The 21,416-nt window shown below is 36.5% G+C and overlaps 1 protein-coding gene across 1 annotated transcript; it reads right to left on the bottom strand.

Moving 5' to 3' along the window:
• Window positions 1-566: 566 nt before the first annotated feature.
• Window positions 567-19,632, bottom strand: lyplal1 (lysophospholipase like 1). Its single transcript, XM_034003427.3, has 5 exons — window positions 19,500-19,632; window positions 15,518-15,617; window positions 8,382-8,551; window positions 2,439-2,554; window positions 567-866 (listed from the first exon to the last, which is right to left on the bottom strand). The coding sequence occupies exons 1-5, from the start codon at window positions 19,582-19,584 to the stop codon at window positions 651-653; spliced, it is 687 nt and encodes a 228-aa protein (XP_033859318.1). The 5' UTR covers window positions 19,585-19,632; the 3' UTR covers window positions 567-650.
• Window positions 19,633-21,416: the final 1,784 nt, after the last annotated feature.

The following is a 21,416-nucleotide window of genomic DNA, read 5'->3' as shown; positions in this document are numbered from 1 at the left end:
ACTGTGTTTCCTTTCCTGGTTCTGACATCACCACTCAGCCAGATTGTCACACAAACCTATAGTAAAAAAATAAATAAAACGTTTGCACGGAAATACCCAAACAGCAATGAACATTGAGTAAGCAAGGTTTGCAAAAAACAGACTTTTGCTGTCCGGTCAGTGATTCAGTCAGTGGTATAGTGTAGTATCAGATTCCTAATTTTAAAAAAAAAATTCCCTTAAACCTGGAAAAATGGCGCAGAGGTCAGTGAGCGCAGTACTTTTAAGCCCTCTGGGGTGGGACATGACTGCGTCACAGGCTCGGCGAGCAGCTTTGATATATCCTATTCAGGTTCCGGGGTCTTTAGGAGGTAAATACCCATACGGCAACCTTGAAAAAAAATATATATATATATATATATATAACTAATTATTTTGTGTTCACACTCCCAGGCAAACAGATTGTTCGTTCCATATTAGTACACATTCAATAGTTAGTAATGGATCTATCTAAAATGTAGTATAGTATCAGATTCCTAATTTTAAAAAAAAATTAACAATAATCAAAACAAAAACCAACAGTCATGTAAACGTCCCAGAGTTCCTTACTCAACTTCAACTTTATTAACGTTTCCAATGAGTTTGGTTACAAAAAAAGTTTGTTCAGCATTTTATGGCAGTTTTTTTAAAATCCATGACTTCAGTTGTTCCAGCTCAGGCCTGCTGAGCTCATGGTATAGATTTGGAAAAGAGAGAAATGAAGTTTTCGTTCCTAAAGATTTTAACAAAGCATTGGTCTCTTCACCCCACTGGTATAGCACCAGCTCATCGGCCTTTCCATGGCACTGGAAAAGTTCAGGAAGAGGTGCTTCGCTGTTCTGGAGTACCTGCAGAGAATCCAATACTTTAGATTTATGGTTTTATTTATTTTCCTATTTCAAAAACTTTAATTTTGAAATATGTCTGCTGTTAAAACATTTTAGAGAAGCCGATCTTCTCCTGTATGTGCTGTCCCATATATAAGAAATATTTAACTCAGTCAATCACCTGTCCCTGACACAGCATGATTTTATATATATGTGTGTGTGTATATATATATATATATATATATATATATATATACACACACACACTGTATATAATTACATACATTATTATTATTTATTTCTTAGCAGACACCCTTATCCAGGGCGACTTACAATTGTTACAAGATATCACATTAATTTTACATACAGTTACCCATTTATACAGTTTTTACTAGAGCAATCTAGGTAAATTACCTTGCTCAAGGGTACAGCAGCAGTGTCCCCCACCTGGGATTGAACCAACAACCCTCTGGTCAAGAGTCCAGAGCCCTAACCACTACTCCACATTGCTGCCACATATATACATACATACATACATACACACTTCACTATATCAAACCCTTCTTATAACGAACCTCCTTTTTTAACGATCCAAGCAGCAAGAACCATTTTTTTCAATGTAAATAAACCCTATTAGAACAATCACTTTTACAAAATCTACCCGGATAAAACGATCATGGTAGTGACTGACACTGAACTTTCTCCAGTGTGAATGTTAGGCTAATTCGAAGATAAGGCTGATTCATAGATAACCTATTGTAGTGCGAATCATGTGTGACTTAAGCAATCATTGCCATCTTCACACAAAGTTCAATTTGGGAGTTTATTCATCATTCTGATACAGCAAATTGCCAAACCCTATTATAGTGAACAACCTGATATAACGAACATTTCTCCATTCACACAGGTCTCTTCACCATGACAGCCTCTCTCTTCACACAGACTGGAAACTGCCCTGAACAAATATTTTTTTCTGTTTAAATACCTGCCTGATAATCACAGGCAGGTGATACTCATTAATTCTATGAGCCAGGTGAACTTCATCCTGGCTCCCTCCCGTGGCATTCTGGGTGATATAGTCCCTCAGCCCCTCCTGGACTACATTTCCCTCTAATCTGTCATTATATATCTGTTATATATATATGTGTGTGTGTGTGTGTGTGTGTGTTAGATGGAATGCCAATAGAAAAAAATAATCTCTGTAGAGCAATGACAATGTACCTTAAGAGACGAAACAACAGAAGTATGTTGGTCCAGCTTGGAATAATAATTATTGAATCAGATCATTGTATTTTCCAACAGTGTAAATGTAAATTAACTAGAGCCCTTTATAGTGCTAAAGTAGGGAGACACAATCAAGAGGCCATTCTATTTGTGTTCCACCTTAAAACTAGACTGCAGGTGCTAGTGGAATGATAGAACGGTGACAATAGGGGTCATAACTATACACCTTTATACTGGGTTCTGAATCAATAGTCTTGCAAGTTTATTAAAAGCACCTATACTAAGGAAACAGATAATGCAGAAACTTTCCAAGTACCAGATGCATCCACTCCTGTAAGAGTAAATTCTCACCTTAATAATTTAATTTACCTGGTAAACAATAGAGTCCTTGTTCAAGAAACTGGATAAAGCAAAGACACCTGCTACTTGCGGATGAAATCGAAAGGCTAAATGCAGTGCCATGGCTCCTCCCATTGAAAAACCTCCTTAAATATGAAAAAAAAAAAAAAAAATTATTGACTTTACTTTTTAATTAATCATTTAAGTTAGGAAATGTAAAAATGTGAACAAGATCTGTAGCTTTGTATTGAGAAAATCATAGCATACCTCTTTTCGTACAAGACAAAATACCAATTACAATTCTAAAATGTACAATTCCGAAACCGCTATGCAAGTCTTTAATTTGAATTAAACATTTTGAGAATAGTCTTGTACGTATGAATTGATAATTTTATGTCAAAATGAGATCAACCTTTAAGGCCGGAACACACACAGGTGGCGTGGCACCCTTGAGCATTTCTGCGGTGCGATGCCACTTGTCTGCAACTGGGCAGACATGAGCGGTATGCACTATGACTGACTTTCTACTACAGAATTGTAGAAAAATACATCACCTACAACTTTAGGATTGAATCATAAACATATGAACATAATTTAGATCTTTTATTTAACATCATGCAATCAAAAGAAACTACTAAATGATATTGCAAAAGTATACTGGAAACCACAATAGTAGTACAGTATTTCACGTTAGATTTCACATTTAAAAAATTGTTCATTTTTTGTTAAATATATGGAAAACTACAAAGTGATATGTAATTCAATATGTTAACGTAACATTATTCAGCAGGTTTCATTTGACTTTATGAAACAAAGGGGGTGATGTAAGTATAGGTGTAGTGCAAATGTGTATTGCACTGTTCCAAAACAACGGGTTAGGGTTAGGCTTGCAGTCCCGAAATAATAAGACACAGTTTGTAAATAATAAACACAGTAGAACACAGACAAAGACACACAAGTCCAGAGTGAGTTCTATAGTGCTTGTGGTGTAATACAATTTATCTGTGTACAATGATGCAGTGTGGTCCAGGTTTAGTGCTGGCCTTAAGCGACAGCTCCAGATCGTGTTAGCCATCTAATAATAACAAACAAGTAGATTTTTAGACACGACAAAACAAACAAAACACTCACGGTAATTCACAGTACTCCTTCCGGTTCAGCTTAACCATAAACAAAGGAACAGATCACCTTGCTACGTCCCCTTATATATCGTCAGTCATGCCCCCTTGGTTAACAAGTTCAAGTGTTTCTCCTCCAATCCAAGGTTGCCAAATCGCTTCCCTTCTGGAGGGCGATGACTTGGTGTACCGTAGCTCCACCCCCTTTCTAGATGGCTAACTTCCACCTAACCCTAGGAATGAATTGTCAGGCCATCCAGTCCAGGGCACTCTGTTCCCTTTACACAGCGCCCTCACAGGTCGGGAGGGAGACTTATAACCAAGATTCATTCTTTCTCTGTCACACCCCCAAAATTAGTTAATTCTAATGGGTGTGATGTAAAACTTTTGGCCATAGCTGTAATGCCCCCCATTTAATCTACAAAATAAAAACACTTGTTTATCAAAGTTGTTTTTCTGTCCTCTATATGCTAGTGTATGAAATGAGCGATCAACTTGGCAAAGAAACGTACAACACGTTACTGACAGCAAGTAGCCTACTATTGAAGTTATACTTTTTTTTTTTTTACTGTCTCAGCCAGTTATTTAGTAAAAATAGTAGTGAACTATAGAAATGATATTAAAAAAAAAGAAGTAATAACAGTATCTAATTGGCTACAGGAAGGATGCTTATTAGGAGCAATGTATAAAATACTGTCCTTGTAGAAAATATGGTAGGGATCAAACACTTCAGGGTGCTTGAACACCTCCGTAGACAACAGTGTCATTTATGATTTTTCCTGTAAAACACGTTGTCACCACTTGGCTGTGGTGGATTAATCCACAGACAGTACCGCGTGGCAGCTAGAAAAAATTGGATTTGATTTGAGCGGCCCCACTCAGCGACACTATAGTATTATATCGTTCTGGTCTGTGAAGCACCATTCAGTAACATTGCCAGTGGTGTTGGCAGTAAAATGCTGCCTGATAGCCGACGGCGTCGTGCCGATCATGTGTGTCCCGGCCTTTAGATTCTTAGTAATATGTCTATAAAACAGATATCATAAATGACTGAAAGGTTACTGTAATTTAATTAACTGGACGTTTTTGTGTTTAGCTTATGTGTTAAGAGAACTAAACCTAAAAAGTAAACTTAAAAAATAAAGTGCATCAGCAAATTAGCCTTGCTGCCATCTTCTTGTAAGCTTTTCCAAAAATATGATTTCACAGATTGAGTAACATTTACAAAAAAGGGACAGAATGAGAGTTCACATTATTTAGTCTGACTGGAAATCAGTTAGCAATGGCTAAAATGAACAAACTCTATTTCATAAAATGGAATGGAACCTGGTGATTAACCTTAGTTACGTAAACATATGATAGCTTTCCATATGCATAATGAAAAACTGACAAATTGAAAAATCTAACATGAAATACTTTATTACTATAATGGCTTCCGGTAGACACTTTCAATATATTTGGTACATGATGTCAAATAAAATATTTACATTTTGTTCATATACTTCTTTTTTATGATTTTTTAGTTATGTCTCACAAACAGGGGCACAATTACTTCTAAACACCAACACCCGGTACTGAAAAACAGATGATTTATAATGATTAAACAAAGATTCAGAACCCCCCCAGTCGCATGCTGGCACGACAGCCTAGCATTACTCACAAGAGCTATCTTTGACACTACGGTCAGCTGGAGCGCATGTGAATATTAGGTAATGGGGTTTTCATGTGGTTCACCACTGAAGAGAAACTAAATAATAATACAAAAGCCTGGTTTTAAGCATTTCATTTTCCATGGAAAAATCTGCAATTCGTCAGTCAGTCCCAGCAAGGTCTCTAGGTGAATATTGTATAATATTTGTAATGCACACAGTGACTTCAAGAAGTATTTATAGTTAATGACAAAATATTATGATTTAAGAAGATAATATTTCAATAGTGTCTAGCATGAACATGTGCTTTATGTATCATTTTGCTGTAGGACAAATTTGTGTTTTGTGTGCCTAGCCAATCTAGTTTTAAGAAATGGTTTATACTTTTTTCCTGAAATTATAATGTTAGAATTAACTATGTCTGGTATTATGTACCTCCTAATTATCCATAACTGTTACGCCATTCAAAAGTGCTAATTTTAAAAATATTAAAAGAATCTTAAATTCAATGACAATGCTTCGACATAGTCGGGTTTCCATGGAAAAAGAAAAATAAGTCTCCCCTTTTTCTCACGCTATTTTGGTAGTACCTTTCGGGTAGTATGGGTTTCCATGTAGTTTTCTTTTAGCCAGAGAAATTCTCTTTCCAAATGGAAATAATCTAATTAATATTAAAATATGGGAGGGTATATTCAAATGTTCCAATCTGGCCTTGTGCAACGACTGACATAGTGCAGCTTTTTTAAACTGGGTTTCCACTAAGTTCTGAGGTTGTGTTGAAGAACCACAAGTGCACCCTGCCTCATTTGGCCACCAAAAAAAATATAATTAAAAAAGCAAGGGAAACCAAACACAAACCCAGACATGGTGTAGTGAATATTGACAACACTTAAAAGAGTAGCACAACAGACAGCCCCTTGTTCAATACGTTAAATCAGCATGCAGATACCAACAGCTCAATGCACTGCTAGACTCTCTTAGCCTTTTATAAGTACCAACCCCATCCACAGATAAGTTATTATTATTATTATTATTTATTTCTTAGCAGACGCCCTTATCCAGGGCGACTTACAATTGTTACAAGATATCACATTATTTTTACATACAATTACCCATTTATACAGTCGGGTTTTTACTGGAGCAATCTAGGTAAAGTACCTTGCTCAAGGGTACAGCAGCAGTGTTCCCTACCAGGGATTGAACCCACTACCCTCTGGTCAAGAGTCCAAAGCCCTAACCACTACTCCACACTGCTTAAGTGTACTTTAAAAGTTACCTTTAACCATTTAAATGGGTACTGTCCCAAAACAAAGTTATATAAACTCCCCCCAGTATCATGACCCATACATCAGTTACACATACATCAAAAGAAAATATCAATACATTACCCCCACAACCATGTACATTCAAGAAAACACATTTAAACATATACCCAATACACAATATTTAATACGGCCAATATACATATTGAGAGACCAGCTCCCAGGTAAAGTGTGCAGTACTGACATTCACCACTAGAGGCCACTACTGCTACGAATTACAGTGCAGTACTTTTGACACTCCAGTTTGTTAATGTTGTTGATTTAGGTTAACCTTGTTTTAACAGTAAGCTTGCTTTTTTTTTTAAATTAAGTGTACTTTAAAATATAATTTATTCATTATTACAATTAATCAAACATTTATTCATCTCTTATAAACAACAACCTTTAAATTGTACGTGAAACCCAAAACACACAGGTAAGTTTTCATTTGCTGCATTTACAGGCCTCTATAGACAGATTTACATTTTTCCCCCATTATAGGAAACAGTCAAGTAGCCAGCTTCACAATTATGTATGCCAGTCCAGTCCAAACCTTTTCAGACCAGACAGCACTATCCCCAAGGCTATCAGATATACAGTGATGGTTAAAAAAAAAACTTAGAAACTTAGAAGATTAGAAAACACTGTGTACTATCCATGTATTATTTGTTAAACATTTTGGACTGCATATATATATTTATCATAAACGTACATCAATAATATATACATGTTTTTCTACAGAACCGTAGTTTCAGCAATTCTGATCCTTATGGTACTCTACGAACGGAACTCAAATCCAGCGCTTTAGGTTAATGATATAAACATTTTAGTACAGTACATTTTCAAAATACTGGTAGTAAATCTACAGGTAGTGGACAAAAAAATGGAAACACCTGGGTAAATGAGGGACACCAAGTATACTGAAAGCAAGGGCTTCCACACAGGTGTGGCTCATGTGTTATTTAATCAAATAACATCCCAGCATGCTTAGGGTCATCAATAAAAATGCTGGACAGGCCTGGTTGCCTATAATTATGGCTAGCATGGCTGCAAGAGGAGACCTCAGTGACTTTGAAAGAGGGGTGACTGTTGGGGCGCGTTTGGCAGGAGTTTCAGTGACCAAGACAGCTCAACTTGCTGATGTTTCACGAGCAACGGTGTCTAAGGTGATGTCGGCATGGAACTCTGAGGGAAAGACATCAGCAAAGGGCAACAGTGGGTGGAAGCACATACTCCAGGATCATGATATCTGTGCATCATTAATAATAATAATAATAATAATAATAATAATAATAATAATAATAATAATACCGTAATAATAAATACCTGAATCTGAATTACGTAGGGACAGTGCAAGGCTCTCGCCAGTAGAATGTGGTTATATATATATATATATATAGAAGAAATAAATAATATATATATATATATATATATATATATATATATATATATATATATATGTGATTTACCCCTTTTAAAGTCGTACAATGTTTTAGGAGCGCACTTCCTATAGCGTTAGGAATGTGCTTGGTATGTACGAGCTACGTCACATAAGTCATGACAGCGGAGACAGAATTTGTTTCTAAACTGTTTCTAATTTGTTTCTAATTTGTTTCTAAAAGGCATCTGCTAAATAAACAAATAATTTAGTACCACTATGGACAAACTGTTAATAGTATTAAAACATCTTGCTGACTTGATGCACTGTGCTTGAGAAGCTTCCAAATGCATTTATGATTTTATACAGGAATTACCGGCTTTACAAAGAAACAAACAAACAAAAGGTATAGTTCGACAAACACATTATTAAAAAAAGACTCTTTTTTTTTTTTAACATGACACAAAATTACACACAAAAAAATACACATTTTATTACATAAATTGTAATACATCAAAATACTTTACCTACTAGTATCCTGTTCTTGGAAACACCGGCTTTGACCTCCACATCAACCAAATCCCCAAGCACTTTGCACATGGAGTCAATGGATTCAAGGTGTTCTGGGCAATCATTTGAAATTTTGTATCTGTCAAACCACACATTTGACTGAGCCCCTTTCATTGGGGTGTATGGCCTGTGATGGAAACATAAAATAATATTTAAATCTGAGCGGTACAATGGGTGAATGCAACAACTAAAACATCCTTCCATTTGAATCAATGATATCAGACGCAAGTATGCATCACCGCATCTGACAAAGACTGGTTCTGGTAGCTTGTTACTGTGTGTACCTTGAAACTATGGTTATCAAAGTGTTTTCTTGACACAGCTGTTTGTAATCGAGAAATGGTTCACAAAACATAAAGTGAGCTCACATCCAGACGAGCTCTCCCGAGGTCAGACCTGGCGTCAATTACAATTATAATTTGTAATGAATTCCAATTCCAATTCCAATACAATTGTAACTGAACCTTGGCACACCTGTATAATTGTATTTGTAATTGAAATTACTCAATTGATCAATTACACACCTTTCCAGGCTTACTTTTACCGATCCCATGTGTTTAAAAAAAAACTTTATATAGTATGTTTATGTATTTGTACCTGTGATTGCTGCTTGGTAGAATAAACAGAGTAAACATGTTAATGTGCGTAGCTATTAATGCAAATTTTGGGCGTAATTGTATTTATAATTGCAATTACTGCAGCATAATTGTAACTATACTTGACCCCAGGTCTGCCTGAGGTTAGCAAAAAAACAGAAAACAAATTTTCCAAATTATGGTGCAGATGCTTCATTGCTTAATTAGGGGTTAACAACAACACTTTTAATATTTTGTCCATTGCTCAATGCATTACAGGCTTTCATAGTGGCTTTGTTCTCATTTTGTTAAGGCTATTTTGCCATTGGATAAATCTTCTACACAGATGTCACCAGATTCTGTTAAAACTAGCAAGCAACCAGAGATCGGGTTTAACTTAGCTAATCAAAGACAGAAAAATACTACAGCTACATTTTGTTTTAGCTGCAGCATTTTTACTTTTAAAGAGTAAGTAGCGTGGTTCTGAAAAATATAGCGTTATATGTCCCCACGTGTTGCTACAACTGTTTAAATAACGTGCTTGTAATTTTTCTTTTCATTGTTAACATGCTGACAACTCTTTACACTTATAACTTAGTCTGTTTCAAAGCTCTTTTTGAAATGTCCGCTTTTCAAAATGTTGGGATAATTACCTTTTGCTTATTAACTCCAGACATGGAATTCTTTCCATCATAGTTTGAAGATGGAATTTGAAAAGGTGTCTTTCTCTGGCTATAAATATCGTATTTGGGAATTGCTTAGAACCTCTTGCCAATGCTTTAGCTCCATTCCACATTAGAAAACAGACATGCCCTACTTACTCTATTCATAGATCGTTGTATGCTGCTGACTAAGTTTTAACCACACGTTTTTATTGTGTTTTCTTTGTCCTTTATTGTTTTCCAGGACCCCCTTGTAAAAGAGGCCTCATCTCAACAGGTAAATCTTTGGTTAAAATGAATAAGAACAAGTCTGGATGTGCAGTGTCTCGCCTAAGCAGGTGATAACATCCAATTCCCTTTCAAGTAAGAAATGTAACCATTACCATATGGGTATTTACCGCTTAAAGACCTGAAACCTGAATTCTGATATACCAAAGAGGCTCAACGAGCCTGTGATGGTCACGGCCTGCCCCCGAGGGAACAAAAAGACTGCGCTCACAGATCTCAGTGCCAGTTTTCCTTTCAAGATTGACCTGATCGGAGAGCCTAGTTCACTTATTGCTTCTATCTGTATATGTATTTCGCATGATTGTGTTTTTACACAAATTATATGTGATATTAAATTAATCGCTGTAACAGTTTTTACTAATTACGCATATTGTGCGCACTACAGCCTGTTGCTTGTTACGTCCTGCTGCGGCCTTGTGCCCCGCCTGAAGCCAGACGCTTGAGTTGCTTCTTCCCAGGGATCCAACAACATAAGTCGGCTGACTTTGTGCTGTCCCCCCTGGCTGCATAGCTCAGTCTGGAGTTATTTTATTTCTTATTTTATATTTATGTAATTGTTATATAACTGTTTTGTGGAGAAAGATTTTTTCTCGCGTTTTTCTGTTTTTTTACAGCGATTACGCGCAGGCCTGTCTGCAACGTGGTGCTATAGCACACGTGCCTTAAGAGCAGCTGCTGGGCTCAGCAGCACTGCACAGGACCAAGATACTTGCTTCGGTTATGGTTGCTTGCAATTTCTTCTACAGTATCTTGATGCCGTTTTGGTGACAGCTTTAGCATCACCATTATCAAGGCTGTTAGTACCATTCTAGCAATCAGGCTTCCCTCAGTCTCGTGTGTGGTACTGACTGAGTGGTTTTGTCAGTGGCTTGTACAGGTGGGCATCCCTGTACCTTGCCACCCATTGTGGCTGCAAACCGGTGGAACCATACCAGACCCGTACCGCACCGCACCGGTACCGTCCTTGTACCGACCCTGTGCTAAAGTCACAGCACCGGTACAGAACCGACACGGTTCTGACACGGTACAATACCATACCGACCCTGTGCTAAAGTCACAGCACCAGTACGGAACCGACACAGTTCTGACATGGTACCACACCATACTGACCCGGTGCTAAAGTCACCAAACCGACCCGCAGCTTCCGCGAGTTTTGTGCATCTTTCTCCAAGCGCGCACTTGAGAAACGTTTATCCCACAGCTCTATGGAGCACTCTGCGTCCCTTACTCCTGCTTAGCGTTCTTCCCCATCACCCTCTGTTAGAGAAGTGGCTGCATCCTCACCCTATGGCTCTGGGCCAAGGGAGAGAGGACGACGAACTTGGGAAAGTAACCCAGGCAGAAAACTGTCCTCACTGTCTTCCCAATCCCCCAAGGAAGAAGAAGAGTTGCCATTCCAAGTGATCAGCAGACACGGAGCAAATGGAAAAGCTCTGGGCAGCTGTTTCCCACCAAGGAACTGGCATCGCGGAATTACTGCGGGAACGTTCAGCGCCACCTGGCCCACCTATCCCCTTGGGGCCCCAGGGGGCTACAAGCACAGATTGGCCACAGGAGGACACACTGTCCATCACCGCCTCTGAGGAGGTGGGCGAACAGTTCCCGTCTGAGGACGTGGAGTCTGAGAGTGCATCCCCTGCAGTTAAGCTCTCCCTCGAGGCCGGGCCATTACTGCATCACAGGCTCGCTGAGCAGCTTTGGTATATCAATATTAAAAGTTTCAGGTTTAGGAGATAAATACCCAAACGGTATTGGTTATTTTGTATTTCAGGGAACCAGGGTTATGATAATAACCTAACAGTTTTTTTTTTTGTTTGTTTGTGTGTTTTTAAAGAATTGTGAATTGGCTAGAGTAACTATTTAAAATCAGTAAATGTGTGCGTGTGTTTACTATATGTAACTTTTTATTTATAATTTAAACTACAGCATAAAATCATCATAAATAAAACATTTTTTTACAAATGTATTGTACAGTATATTGAGTAAAAGTTATTTTTATAACCCTTTGTTTCGAAGGGTTCCTGAACAGCATGTTTAAACAAATGTACTTTTTTCAAATGTAGCCTATAAATTTTATCAGCTCAACAATCAATTGTTAAATAGTTTTAAATAAACATGCACTTCCATTTTCAACGTAAAACTAAACACAAACAACCATTAACCATCTAACCATTTCAAATTGTTGTACTAGAAAATTGACTCAATAAACAAATATATAAATAAATGAAAAATAAATAGAAAATGAAATGATATAGAAAGATTGGATTTGGGATTGCTGTTGTACTTGCCTAATTACACAACAGTAAATAATGACTTTATCAAGAGCCAATATTAACTCATGCATCAAGCGTGGAAAGGAAAACTGATGTGACCATGTTACTATTTCTGTTTTCTTTTCCGCAGAGATAAAATCTGGGCCTGTTTCCTCAATTGTGGTACACACACACAGCTGTAAAGTTGGGCAGCCATTTAAAAATGCTTCTTGTTTACCCAACAGAGCAGTACTCAATAAAATTTAACACAAGAAACCCAACACTTTCTAGTACTGGTAACAGGTGTTTTTTCCCAGTAGATGTTTCAATAATAACTTTCTGGCTAGAGAAACAAAAAGGCAATACAAACATATATATTGCTTTGCCAGAAAAAAAGTAAATCTTAAAAAGCCAGCAGCTGGGGAAATAAGAGCAACACACACGTTTTTGTATTAATGCAACAAACAGAGGGAACAATAGTCCTTGACAAGCTATTTACCCAGCTGTTAAGCAAATATCCTCAGCACTGATTATACAGATTAAGTGACATTTTACAATCAATACTTCTTTGCATGAAAAACACAGCTAAAAAAAAGACAGACCGTACTTACATTTTAATGAAAATAACAGGCTGGCCTGCAACCGTAATGTTAAAACTTTTTTTGACCACCAATTTGTTTGCAATTTGCATTATGCTTTGTTCAACACTGACAGAGATGCAAATATTTGTTTTTATGTACTAACTGAAATAATCAAAACAACATTTTTCCGGAAGTTGGGGTTAGGTATAACTGTTATAGATTGGACAATCAGATTGTGCCCAGCTGTTTATAGCCCATGCATACGTCAGTTCTAAATGTACAAGCGAAAAGCAAGAAGCCTGTGTGATTTTGCTATTTTTTAGCCTCTTAGATAATTGTACAGTAGCAACCACATTTCTTAGACTTTGTATTTAATACACACAGTTGCCAAAGGCATTGGGGGTTTCATTGTAAAAGTTAAGAGTCTTGTTAGGGCTGACTTTAATTAGTGATGGCTAAAGATGGAATAACTAAATATTTTGCCATGCTTATTTTTGTTTGCATTCTCTGTAACGACTTAACTTGTGTGCCCTGTTGCACACAAAGGGTAAATTGTTACAAAATAGGGATGTCTACAAAAACTTCTGTAAAACCTAAGTAACGAAAATGTGTTACAAGCCACAGCCTCCCCTGCTGTATAACAGTACTGTCACCGTGTAACAATTATTATTTATTTTTTTTGGTTCCTGGGTAGTAAGTGTTATTTCCTAATTGCTTATGCCTCAAAAGTATAGAAAATGGCTATTATTCCCCACAAACTTTGCTTTTGTGACCAGGACAGTGATATTTTGAAATGTACCTATTTTCCAGAACATTCCAGATAGATTTAGTGCTGAGTAAACTTGGAGTAACTTCTAGAACTTTCTAGAACTTTCCAGTAATATAAATAGTAGTATAAATACAGGGGCCTTAAGCCCACCAGTTCAGTTTAGTTCCAGCTGCCTAAGTGGATACATATCTGCATTTTTCTGAGATGGCATCAAGGTCATAGGAGACTTCAAAATGGTGGCATTCCTGATGGGTCTCCAAGGCGGTTTTACCAAGTTTCCCTGCTATCTTTGCCTTTGGGACAGCAGGGACACCAAGGCGCACTACCACAGGCGGGACTGGCCACAGCGGACCGAGTTCTCTGTGGGGAGGAACAACGTCAAGTGGGAGCCACTGGTGGACCCCCGGAAGGTGCTGATGCCACCACTGCACATCAAATTGGGCCTTATGAAACAATTTGTCAGAGCTCTAGATAAGGAGTCGGCAGCCTTCAAGTACCTTCAGGACTTCTTCCCTAAGCTGTCTGAGGCAAAGGTCAAAGCCGGTGTCTTCGTTGGACCACAGATAAGGAAGATCCTGGAGTGCAATGAATTCCCCAAGAAGCTCACTAGTAAGGAGAAAGCGGCTTGGAACAGCTTTGTCGCAGTGGTTCGGGGCTTCCTGAGCAATCACAAGGCCAAAAACTATGTGGAGCTGGTTGAGACTCTGGTGAAGAACTACGGCACAATGGGCTGTAGGATGTCCCTCAAAGTCCATATCCTTGATCGTCTTGATAAATTCAAAGAGAACAAGGAAGCGTACTCGGAGGAGCAAGGCGAGCGCTTCTACCAGGATATACTGGACTTTGAACGCCGCTACCAAGGACAGTATAACGAGAACATGATGGGAGACTACATTTGGGGGCTGATTCGTGAAAGTGATTTACAGTATAATCGTAAATCTTGAAAAACTACTCACTTCTAAATCTTTTGTAGTCATTTTTGTATTACTTTAGTATAAATACATGTTAATTTGGATTCATATGTTGTTTTTTTCTGACTTTATGTGAACGAAAAGACACAAATTCGCCGTTTTCTCATTGGAAATAGGTAAATTTCAAAATATCACTGTCCTGGTCACAAAAGCAAAGTTTGTGGGGAATAATTTTCTATACTTTTGAGGCATAAGCAATTAGGAAATAACACTTACTACCCAGGAACAAAAATTGTGTTACATAGTGCTTTGCTATATAAGGTAATTCACCATAACTAAAAACATTCAAACAATATATATACAACAGGATTAAAAACATGGGTTGGTTATTAAAGACGCTATTTAGCAGACTTGTCTTTAACTGATTTCTTCTGAGATGAATTGGACAGAAATACAAAACTAAGGCTTTCAAGCAACATGGACCAACTAGGAAGTATCTAAAGAGTAGAACTGTCCGGTGAAGTTCCATGAAAGTGCATGTTCTGCAAACAGTGCCAGGGATTAAACTTTAAAATGAATACTGGTCAGGTGGCATCATGTCCTGTTTTCAGGCCATCAGCCCACTCACACAGACTGTTGCAATTTTAAAACAATCTTTTTCTAACCAACACAAAATCTAAAATCCCCATACAGATTAACCAATTCAGCAAAATGGCACATCTGTTTATTTAATTTAGTTTATGAATAGATCCCTTTATTACCAGGTATGGCTTGGATGAGATGTAACAGTGGGCGACAAACAGGGGAGTAAATGTCGCTCCAGTTCCAGCTTAACCACAAGGTCTAGGAAAACTTGCCAGGCATATTAAATGTATGCATTGCACCTGGGCTAATTTGTCTTCTTGTGTTGCGATTGTGTACAGTTTTATTTTAATATTACCAATTACCCATGCATCTCTGGTTTGAGTTATTCTTCTCTCACATCAATGCACAACCACAGGACAGGCCTATATGATGAATTTGGAACAGAATTACAGAGTCTATTGGTCACATACCTTAAAGGTGCTGTTGGATAAATTACTCGTATATGCTGAAAAGCAAGATCTTGTTTCAGCACATCACGAACCCATGTTCGGATTCCCTGGCCACTGTCACCTAACAGAAAAAAAGATCATGGTTTGCATTTAAAAATTGTAACACAAAGTACAAACTTGCTTTAAAACAAACTTACTTCTTTATGGATGAACTTACTAGGGATGGGAATTTTAAATGTTTAAATGTATAAACTCCAAAGAAGTGGTTTAATGTTGAATAATATACTAGATGTATAATCGGTCATGTGACAAATTTCACCAAACGCATATTTTTTAATGGGTTAATTTTAGTAATTTATTAGCATATACAGTCAGTCTGTCACTTATCCAACTGCTGTGCAGCCAGAGTAAAAAGGAAGGGGTTTGGCAATTGCCTCCAAGTAGCTTTTCTAATTGGTGATACAGAAAGATTGACACTGGGGCGGGTTTTATTCTCGGTCGATCTGGCACTTCATTGGTGCACTCTGTTTATCATGCTGTTGTAGGCGTGGTATGGTATCAACTCCATGGTGTAATAAAGTTAAAGTTAATGAGAAGCATTTTTTTCTGAAGTTTGTAATATATGTTTTAATAAAATGGCATCTATAAACAAAATAATGAAGAGAAGCCACATTTGGAAGTATTTTGATGAACTGGACGACAAAACCGTGGTATGTAAATAATTACGCCAAACAAAATTGCTGTACCACAAAAACACGTTCAATGCTTCATCATTTGAAATGAAAACATTCAGAAATTACTGTGGAAGGAGTTACTGATGGCAGTAAAAAGCAAATATCCATAATACACAGAACGCTGTAGATGGCGACTGGCATTTATTTAGCCCTTACATCCCTGTGAATATGTATAACACAATTTTAAACAGATTTTTTTTTTCAATATTCATTCAGAGAACGCATAAGTGTAAATAAATTATGTATTCTTTAATTTGCCAGTACACTTTTACGCAAATGGTTTGTTGATATCTATGTAATTTGTCAACAGAAGGGGATTATATATATATATATATATATATATATATATATATATATATATATATATATATATATATATATATATAATACATGGATGAAGGCTATATTTGCATCCTGAGCCATTCGAAAAAAAAAGTGATAATACCAGAGTAGTGATGTCAAACATGACTTTCAATTCAAACACAAAATGTCTTGTTTTCAGTCACTCAACAGCACCCACAGTACAGAAATGTTCATTAATGATTAACAAAATGAGAATATGTTTATTCTGGTACATTTTTATCTCAGAAAAACTGGAGAAATGGATAACGACATAGAACATATGTACAGCACTGAAATCTTCGGTCTCGTAATTTATGACGTCACAGAAACCCTAGATTAAATTATTTTCCTGTAACTCACTGAAGCCCATCTATTGTTCTCTCTCTCTCAAATTCAAGTTCAAATTCAAAGTGCTTTATTAGCATCACCAGTTTAGGTATTGCCAAAGCATTGATGACAATTGTCATCAATTTACATGTAATCAATCAACAGTTTACAACATATTTATAAGAGAATATTCAACATGAAGAACAACAATAATGATGCTATGATAATAATAAAAATGTATCCTCCCTCCCTGTGTGAGGAGCCTCAGTGTTCAGTCTCTGTCCCTCAGGCTGCGACAGGCGCTTGTGTACTGGGCTGCCACTTCTATACAGCTGGTCTGCTTTCCGAGATGGATGGGGAGTTTTTCTGGGTCTGGCAAGTCTGGGAATTCTGTGCAGAGATGTTGTATTTTCAGGAAGAAGGCTTCCCTTATCTTCTTATATTTAGTGCACTGCAGTAAAAAGTGTATCTCTGTCTCGACCTGACAGAGCTGACATTGATCATACAGCTGGATTTCACATCTGTGGCACTGATCCATGAACAGTAGCGTTAATATAACAATGTATTGGAATCTGTGCATTTTATAGATTCTGTAACATATTATTACTGTTTTTGTTTTGTTCTTTGATATAACATAATGTAATCTCAATAGTGCAGTACAAATACAATGAGAGACATTTACTAAGATAAAAATAATAATACAAATTATTTTAAAAAGACCAAATTACCATTGGGCTTTTTTTATTTTTTTTTAGATTCTATTGATTGTTTAGTATTAAATGCAGGACAGCCGCTATAAGATCGTTCCCTTTATTAAAAATGTACACAGATTAATCTACTGGTTAATCAACTAATGCCCATAAATTAACCAATCAATAATTTGAAGCGAGACAGCCCTAATTTCAATATATACTTTGGTGAGTATGTTTTGTTTGTTTTTTTCTTTGTAGCAAAGTCTTTACGATGTTAAAACGTGATTTGCTTATTTACTGTTTTTTTGCTTAGAAAATAATAACCAGGGCTGTCAGTATACATCATAATGTAATAGAGTGTGTGTGTATGTAGATATGGTTTAAACGCGGACACCTGCATAGCATTTAAATGTTCATAAAAATGTACCAAAACCACATCCCTAGAACACTGCACACCACATACTGTACTGCTCCCAAAACTAATTCTCATTTCAACCCACAGGTTTTAGACTTACAAACTCACAATTTATAAAGAAAGAAATAAAGACTCGATGGACCTTATTCCCAAAGTTTCTACGACACTAGGAAATAATTGCCAGCAATTATTCTACATTTGCTACTTTTCTATAAATGAACAGACAATTTTACCCCAAAAATGGTGTCGAATTAGAAGATTGGGATGGTGGCTTTGTGAATGATTCCTAGCCTCACATTCCATTCGATTTGCATTTGGGTATAATCCGAAAAACATTTTATTTCAAAACAAAATGTATAATTATTTATGAGAACACTCCATGCATGCACTGTTTTAGATTTAGATACAAGTATTGGATTATTGATCATAAAAACTGATTTTATACAACTGAATGGTCATAACTTTTGTTTATTATTTCTCAAAACTTCAGCTATGTTTAACATCCAATGTAATGGGTCCCAATAATAAAATGAAAAACTAGAAAGTTAGGTGAGAATCAAAACGTTCAAGTTCCTTGAAAAACGGTTTTCTTAACTACACCTGCACTAAAAAGGACTAACCATGTGTAGCTGCTTATTTTCTTTGGTCATTTGCCTGTGTAAACATCAGTACTGGGATTTACCACCTAGTTAAACAGCATGCATCTGTTACTTTAGGTAACCATAATACAGGTTTTTCGGTACCTTAATTAATTAACATAATATGATCATATACTGTAAAATATGGCCCCAAGATAAAATAAGTCACGACTTAAGTCATTGGGGGTATCATAGTCGAAATGTTCTATCTAGACTACATTATTTAAACGACGCCTTTTTTTCAGTCTGCATACTTTGGGCATTCTAAAATACAAACATACATGTTTGTTTAGCTGAGATACTCCTATATTTGCATTTTTGTGGTATTTTTTTTTTAAATATAAACAAAATGGAACTGAATCCGCGCATTCAAAATTAGATTAGAGAGAATTTACAAATGTGGAGGGGGCAGTGTATAAATTATAGGTGCCAATGGTCACATTAACAGCATGTTTTCTGTACAGCAACAACACGCAGTAATACAGGTTCACGATGTGCCTATCCGAGCAATCTTTAAAAAAATAAAAAAAATAACAAGTCATGGTAAATACCAAACAACTATACATGGTTGGATTGCTCCTGTGAAATGTATTGAAGCAAATAATTAATTCTGAATAAAATCATATGATCTGTAATCAGAACATTTAGTATATGTTTATTATCGTAACATATTTCGACAAAGGTATTTAGTACTTTTTTTGTACAGAAAGCGTCGTAGGCTGTGTCACGCAGAGCAAAACTGAACTTCACTGACACTGTCAACAGTTTAATTTAAATGGCAAAAAACTGAATGTTTTTGTTACACCCATACGATACAGATTACCTTAACATTCAAAATAAAATAAAAAACTGAACCTGAGCCATGTAAGAAGATAACAGTCGCTGTGTGTTTTCCTGTTTGTGACACAACGCATTTGTGCAAATTCGAAAACGCAGCCATATCGACAATGTGACCTGGGAAAGAGTTCTTCCTGTAATGGGCGCGCACGTCTTATCGGGACTACAGACGTCAATACAAAACGTGCACGCGCACCTAACACGGGAAGAAATATTGAAAATAAAATCAATCCAAGGGTGAGCTTTAATTGTATATGCTTAGCCAGTGTAAGAAGAATGTCCTTTGTTTGAGCGAATTGTGTTCTTTTAATTATTACGTTGAACAGTGACATGGTTTAGGAAAGGAAACAGAAATAAAGATATTAGCGGACAAACGCTCTTAATGAATGTTAAATCTCAAGTCAAGGTTTCCCCGTGAAACTCACTTTTTTTTCACAATTTTGAGAGTCTCACGGCCGTGCAATGGATTTTCACGTTTGTATAACAAACAATTGTCCAAGCGTATTATTTCTTTTCTTTTTTTTATTTGGTGGGGGGGGGCATGAAGTGGTGTACATTATCATTCTATATAATATATATATAGAATATAGTATATATATATAGAATATATATAGAATATAGAATATATAATATATATCAGGAATATAGTATATTCCTGTAGCTGATACGCAAACTCCCCCCTTACTCCAAGGTAGAATACTAGCCTTGTTTCAAACTGACGGTTTTTCTGCTGGAGCCGTTCTACTGTCGTTCACGGAGAAGTCACCACAGAAATAAGACAATTGGACATCAATGAGAATTTAATTATTAAAGTTGAAAAATGCAATGTTCTTTATGATTCCAGTGTCAGTGGTTATAAGGACAATAAAAAGAAAGACGTCATATGGTAAGAAATAACAGAACAATTGGAAATTGATGGTATGTCTATCTCTCTTTAAATCACCTTAATTTTAGTCAAAGTGACGGGGAGCGCCACACACTGGTTTCGTATTTCTCTAAAATGACACTTCTTTGTTTTAATAATGTTGACCAATAATAATAATCACATTCACACACTAACTGCAGTTTTTATAAAAACTGAAAATCATAAAAAAAAAAAGTATATTAAACTAATTTTCTCAGTATTTACAAATAAATATGTGTAATGTATTCATTTTGAATAATTTACATGTTAAACCAGATAACATATAAATATTCACTGTTAATTGTTTATTTCGTCTCCACAAAAGCAGCAAACGCAGTATTTTCTTTTCATGACTAGCTACAGGTTTTTTTTTTTTTTTTTTTTTTTTTTTTTTTTTGTTATGTGCTTGTGCTGTATTCGTGTCGTTTGCGCGCTCCCGGTGTGCATAGATAGCCCTTAAGTGTAGGTCAGTGGCGTAGCTGCACTCCAGCGCGCCTCCCCCCCCCCCAAAAAAAATATAGTTGTCTAGATTAAGGTTTTTCTTCAATCCCAAGGTTTTTCAGCACGGGTCTCAATGGAGTGAATACTTTGTGGTTGACATGTCTGCAATGTTTTAAATACAGGTTAGAATACAGGTTAGAATATACTCATTCCACTTTCTGTTCCAACTCACTTTTAACACCAGTCCAGTACCGATGTTGTTGCGATTTACCTGCTCACATTCAAAGAGTAAGTAGCAGGGTTCCAAAAAACATAGCGTTACATTCCCTACCTGTTGCTACAACTGTTTAAATACCATACATGTAATTGTTCTTTTCATTGTTCACATGCTCACAACTTTTTACACTTATAGCTTTAAAGTCTGTTTCAAAGTTCTTTTCGAAATGGCTGCTCTAGTGCACTGATATGTAAAGATTATTGCCCACATTGTCAAACAGATAACACAGCAATAATGATCCATGATGTGGTACAGAACAGAAAAGCCAGAGCACTTGTTATGTTTTTTTTTTTTAAATCGCTCTTCCTGCAGT

This window comes from Acipenser ruthenus, chromosome 5 (genome assembly GCF_902713425.1).
Source record: "Acipenser ruthenus chromosome 5, fAciRut3.2 maternal haplotype, whole genome shotgun sequence".
Lineage (NCBI taxonomy): Eukaryota > Metazoa > Chordata > Actinopteri > Acipenseriformes > Acipenseridae > Acipenser > Acipenser ruthenus.
Note: the sequence above shows the minus strand (reverse complement) of the source record. Positions and strands in the feature narration are given on the sequence as shown.

Bases quoted from the DNA above. Each gene is read 5' to 3' on its own strand.
- lyplal1 (XM_034003427.3), bottom strand. From the start codon at position 19,584: ATGGCTGCGTTTTCGAATTTGCACAAATGCGTTGTGTCACAAACAGGA. The intron at 15,618-19,499 runs GTTCAGTTTTTT...TTTTTCTGTTAG, and splicing joins TATCTTCTTACATGGCTCAG to GTGACAGTGGCCAGGGAATC. The intron at 867-2,438 runs GTAAATTAAATT...GATTCTCTGCAG, and splicing joins AGGACTCTATTGTTTACCAG to GTACTCCAGAACAGCGAAGC.